The sequence below is a fragment of the Lipotes vexillifer genome, unplaced genomic scaffold (genome assembly GCF_000442215.2).
Source record: "Lipotes vexillifer unplaced genomic scaffold, Lipotes_vexillifer_v1.1 scaffold1215, whole genome shotgun sequence".
NCBI classification, from domain to species: Eukaryota; Metazoa; Chordata; class Mammalia; order Artiodactyla; family Lipotidae; genus Lipotes; species Lipotes vexillifer.
Genome location: NW_006790710.1, coordinates 52,442 through 58,569, shown reverse-complemented (window position 1 = coordinate 58,569; position 6,128 = coordinate 52,442). Strand labels below are relative to the sequence as shown.

General features: G+C 49.5%; 1 protein-coding gene across 1 annotated transcript in view; it reads right to left on the bottom strand.

The window, feature by feature from the left end:
• The window catches only part of MROH2A (maestro heat like repeat family member 2A), a 32,958-nt gene extending 27,707 nt beyond the window's left edge, over positions 1–5,251 (bottom strand). Inside the window, 5 exon segments of the mRNA XM_007463917.1 lie at positions 127–289; positions 468–599; positions 3,816–3,997; positions 4,230–4,325; positions 5,176–5,251. Of these exon segments, the coding sequence (XP_007463979.1) occupies positions 127–289; positions 468–599; positions 3,816–3,997; positions 4,230–4,325; positions 5,176–5,251 (649 nt within the window).
• Between the last annotated feature and the right edge of the window lie 877 nt (positions 5,252–6,128).

Here is a 6,128-nt window from a genome sequence, read left to right as displayed (position 1 = left end):
CAGAGAAGGGTAATAAGAGAGAGAAATGCAAGGGGGTGGGGGCAGAGACAAGGGCAGAGGCCCGGCAGGAACACGGGATGGTCTTAAAGGGGTCAGATACTGGGGCTGAGGCCCCACGGGCCCTACCATTGCCACTGGCCAGCTTCGCCAGGGTGATGATGACAAACTCTTCAGCAAGGTTGAGGGGTCTGAGGCAGTGCTGCGGCTCATACATGACCAAGCTGAAGTGGTTTCGGGACAGGGCCACCAGGGTGTCGCTGGCCACCTCTGCCCTCACGTAGCCCTCCACCTCCAGGGGACGGGAGAGGCATGTGTGGCGTCACCACCTGCTCCAGCCCTGCTGGGCTCCCTTGGGCTTGCTCAGCATACTCCTGCCCCAGGAGGTAACCGGACAAGGGCCTCGGGCATCCCAGGCCGCACCTACCAAGGCCCAGCCCCTGGGTCGGTGGGCGGCAGGGCTCTACTACCTGCAGCATCTCCCTCATCTCCTTGGAGGCGATGGTGACCAGCCTCTGGATGCAGCACTCCTCCAGCTCCCCCTGCTGCTAGAGGACCTCCTGCAGGACGCTGTAGATGTTGACTTTGCGCTGAGTGGAAATCTGAGGAACGAGTATGGCAGGTGGGAAGGTCCTGGACGGGGCAGTGGAGGCTGGGAGGGACCCGGCCCTGCCAGAGCACACAAAGTCACCACGTCCTCCCTCCTACGGGTCCTCCTTCCAAACAGTGCGAGATTATGATTTATAGTAAGAAATTTATATTTGGTCTTCATCCAGTTTCTGGCACAGAGCCCCTAAAATCTTTGGAATTTCCTAAGTGATGAGAGTGACAAAGGTGTCTTTTGTTATATTGAGATGATTTTTGGTCCACACCTAAGGATGGGGACTGGTTGGCAGGAGAACCAATCATCTGATTAGAGGACTGGAACTTTCATTCCCACCCACTTGACCTCCGGGGAGAAGAGAGGGGCTGGAAGTGGAATCGATCGCCAGTGGCCAGTGATTTCATCAACGATGCCTAGATAATGAAGCCTCCAAAAAAACCAAAAGGACAAGGTTCAGGGAGATTCTAGACTGGTGAACAAATAGAGATTTGGCAGGAGTGGCGTGCCCAGAGAGGCCCTGGAAACTTGGCGCCCTTTCCCAAACCCTCACCCTATGTGTCTCTTCCATCTGGTTGGTCCTGAGTTATATCCTGTTAAAATAAACTAGTATCTAGTAGGTAAAATGTTTCTCTGAGTTCTGTGAGCCACTCTCATAAATTAATTGAACCCAATGAGGAGGTCATGGGAACCTCCAAACCATAGCCAGTTGGCCAAACTTACGATTGGTGTCTAAAGCAGGGGCGCGGGTGGGGTCGTCTTATGGGACTGAGCCCTTAACCTCTGGGATCTGACACTATCTCCAGGTAGACAGAGTCAGAATTGAGTTAAATTGTAGCACTCCTAGCTGGTGTCAGAGAATTGTTTGGTGGAAGGAGGAACACCCACACATTGGATTTGGATGCAGAATTATCAATGCCTCATCTGGTAGATGACCCCACCATCCTGAAACTGCCTAAGACTCTGACCCCAATTACACCATCTCTCACGCCACCCGCTCCCTTCCTCCTATCAGGCTCATCCAACTGGCCCTGTCAGTGTGGACTGCAAATCTGTCCTCTCTTCACTGTTTTCAGCCCAGCATACTCAGCTAGGCAGGTGTCAAATGGTCAGCACACAGGGTCCTCCACAGATTTGGCACTGACCCTCTTGCAAGTCCAAGAGGAGATCATCTATTTTGCTTCTTAGATAGCTCTTGTCACAAGGGTGGACTCCTCTCCACGGGGGCTGTTACCTGCAAAACGCTCTGGGAAGATGGCCCCCTCCCCTGGCTAGTAAGGAGGTCACTTACCAACAGTCAAGACCTTAGCAAATTTGGGGACCTCAAGAGGAGAGGAAGTCAATGAAATTTATACGTTCTATGAATGACATCCAGTACATAGAGTCTTCTTTCCCAGTCTCGATATAGCAAGTAATAGAGGCTTGTAAACTCCAGTGAGAGATTCCTCGTGAAAACTCCTGGACCGAAGAGAACCGTGTGGCCTTTGCTGCCTAGTCGGATGGCCCTTGTTTCCTCAACCTCTTCAATTTTTCTTTTTTATTGTCCCCTAAGGAGCCTTCTTAAGCGTTTTTTCCTAATTGCCCCCCACCATGAAAATGTAATACCACAAAGATATTATATAGCTGAGTATACATATCTGTGCTTTGTACATCAAAAACTAAAATATCCTTCGCACACACCAACCCCTGCCCCCACTGCCGCAAGAACCAATTTTACCTGCTTTGGAGCAATATCACCCCGTTGAGAATTCACGCTCTAGATTTTCAAGGCAAACTCAAGGAAGCCTAGATGTGTAGCTAACACTATTGCTGCAGATATGTAAACAGCCATGCAAATTATAATAAGCCCAGCCTAATTTCTGTGATCGAAATTAATCTTTGGAGAATATTTACAGGCGCAAGAGAAAAATTGCCAAAGACTTGGAAAGTGGCATAAAACAGGCATGGGTGGCCTCCCAGAGGTGGGCTTGGTGCTGTCTGGCTGCCCCTGCAGGATCATTTGGCCTGTGGGAGTGTGTGCCCTTGATCGCCTGTGATAGTCTAGGCTATGCTACGTCTCCACGGAGACAGAAGGTAAGTTTTAGGAAACTGATGCTGAAAATGATTCCTGTTCGTGACAACGCAAAGGAATTTTGTCTGGTAAAGAATGTAAATCTCTATAAGTAAAATTGTCATTTTAACAGATTTTAACATCTTACTGGTTCCTTCACTAATTAAAGAATAACTAAAATCTTTAACACAGGTCAAGTTACAAAATATGCCTACTTGTTTATCATCTGTTTATTGTCACTGATCATTTATCATGGCCTGGGTATTAACCATGGTTTTTAAAATTTTCTATATTTCCTGATGCTTTGACTTCTTGGGGCCTTGTGGGCCCTGGAGAGACTGCCCAGGGTTAGTCAATTCCTAGAGATGGCAAACAACTCACCCACTCACAAGCAAGCTTGTCAAATACAAAAGCAGTCCAAAGTCCACGTACCGGCCACCTCTTCTATCAGGCTCTCACGCTCTGGACCACTATACACCTGCTCTAATCACTCCAGGGCCAGGGACCAGACGACTCAGAGCGGCCCCTATACCCCAGACCTCACTGAAATTATCCACACTAGCCAATCCGACGTCTGCTCATCCTGCCTTGCCGGATCTTCCCCTACAGAAGCCACAATAAACACTCCTGTGTACATTTCTCCCTTGCTCCCTCTGCCTCCCGCCCAACCCTGGTTCTTCCTTGTAGGCCTGCATGGCATGGCGTGCCCCTGCCTCTTGGGATCTGTGAGTAACAGACCATCTTTTCAAGGGCAATCATCTCCTGAGCTGTTGGTCTCACTATACCTGAATAATAATAAAACCTATGTTTTAAAAGACTTTTGCAAATTCTTTGCCTATGCTCCTGGACCCCGACCTCCCTCAAGGCTGCCACGTATCTTCTTTCTATAAAATAAAGCTTGCTATTAAGAATTCCTATAGGGGGTTTCCCTGGTGGCACAGTGGTTGAGAGTCTGCCTACCGATGCAGGGAACACAGGTTGAAAACCTGTGAGTGGCCCAGGCCCCACTTGGACCTCAAGGGCTGAGACCCTCATAGTCTTGTCATTGTCTGTACCCCAGCACCTAGCCTGCATCCACAACAATCAGTAAATGTGTGCTGAGCAGTGGACGGACGCACAAACAGGTGGCCAGGCTCAGAGGAACGGCTGAGGGAGAGGAGGTCCTACCTCTGGTACCTACAGGCAGCAGATGAGAGCGTCCATCACCACAGAGGGCTCAGAGGTGGCCTTCTCCCTGATGACCACTGAGGCCAGCATCTTCCACATGTCAGGACCTGCCCCAGCACCATCCGTTTTGGTTGACTCGCTGTCCATGACGTTGAGGAGGTTTGTGACTTGTTGGAAGGTACCTGAGACAAAGGTGGCACAGGTGTGATGCCAAGATGACCATTACAGGGCTTGTTCCTTGTGCTCTGGTCTCCCTGATACCTGCACAGCTCTAGCTCTGCCTGGGGCATGATTGGGCAGGGAACTTCCTATCCACTGTACAGACGGAGAAACTGAGATCTTGACCAAGACTTGCCCTCCAGGAGTTAGTGGCCGAAATGAGGCAGGAGTGCAGGGAGGGGGTAACTTTCTTACCACTGACATCTGGTTCCAGAGGTTCCAGGTCCTCTGTCTCCTCTGACACATCCTCATTTGACTCTGCTGATGCTTCTGCCATCTCTTCCTCAAGCTCTTTCGAGATAATAAGATTTGTAAAATACTTGGTGTGTCATCCCACCATAAGACAACCCCCCATGAGTCACACCCTGCATAACCCCCTTCCCTAGAGTGTGGGAGGAACCCGTGACTCGGTTAGACCCATATTCTAGCCAACAGAATATGGCAAAAGTGATGGGAACCTCCCATGATGCGATCACTGCCATGATTACATTATGTCATATAAGACTCCATCGTAGCAGACTGGAGAGAGATTCTCATGCTGGCCTTGAAAAGTAAACAGTGGTGATATAAACTGCCTATGGAGGGGGCCATGTCACAAGGAAATGAGGGCCTCAGTCCTACAACTACAAGGAACTGGATTCTGCCAACAGCCACATGAGCTTGGAAGGGACCAAGCTCCAGAAAGGATGCAGCCCAGACAACATCTTGAGTGCAGCCTGTGAAACCCTAAATAAATGACCCCGCTAAGCCAAGCCCAGACTCCTGACCACGCAAACTGTGGCATAATAAACGTGTTATTTTAAGCCACTGCATTTAGGTAATTTGTCACACAGTGATCGATAGCTACACTTGGTTAGGAAGGGCCTTTCCTCCCTCTTTTCTGGACACTGAAAACTAATGATTAATGAGAAATCCCCCTTGGCAGGTCTCAACGCTCCTCTCAAGGGGCTCTCTCAACATCGGCAGCTTCTCAAGGGCTGACAAACATCAACACAGACGTCAACACTGAGGGATAAAAGCTCCCAGATCCTCTTTCCTCCTGTCCCAAGTTCCTCAAACTCCATCCCAGGGCCCTTCACCATCCTTGCTCCCTTCCTCCTGGGAATCCTTTAAGGAACAAGTCTGGGACCTAAACACTGACCTTTTCTCAGAATTCTCTCCTGGATGGAACAAAAATACACCACAAGAAAAAGCTCCATTCTCTGCCTGATACACATCAATGGTAACGTGGACAATGGCAGGTAGGGTTGACAAAGGAATGAGACCTTCGGGCTCCTCAGTCGTAACTCAGACAGGGAACAGGTCCCCTGACAGGGTGGGAGGGTTTCACTAGAATCATCACCATTGGGTCCCAGACCCTTGGAACTCTCAGATCCAACTGTCTCCCTGAGCTCTGTGAACCCAGGGCTTCGAGGAGTGCACAGGGCCCTGGGATTTAAAAGACCCATATTATTTTGTTAATCAACATTTCTGTCACCCACATGTGGGGTGAGGTATGGTGGCCTGTTTGGGGAAAGGAAATGGAGGGGGGGATTCACAGCCAAGTCCCCTGGGGACGTGGTCATAGGAGCCCAGGGTGGGGAGGTGTGATCTGGGCAGTTGGAGGAGATGGGGGTGACAGAGGGGTCCTGAGAAGAGGATTTCTCTTCCCCAAGGACTGGACAGCTTGCTGGATGGGGCAGTGTGGTCCTACTGACAGCCACTACATTTAGGTAATTTGTCACACAGCTATTGATAGCTACACTTGGTTAGGAAGGGCCTTTGCTCCCTCTTTTCTGGACATGGAAAACTAACGATTAATGAGAAATCCCCCTCGGCAGGTCTCATCACTCCTCTCGAGGGTCTCTCTACATCAGCAACTTCTTAAGGGCTGACAAACATCAACACAGATGTCAACACTGAGGGATAAAAGCTCCCAGATCCTTTTTCCTCCTAAAAATAAAGAATTTCAAAGAAAGACAGGATAGTGACCCTGTTTCCCTGAACCAAAAGTGGGGCTCAAAGGATTTCTCTGTCAGTTGTAGCTGTGAGAGACAGTCTCGATCAACAGTCTGAGCAATAAAATAATGAATTTCTAGGCATTACAGGACAACA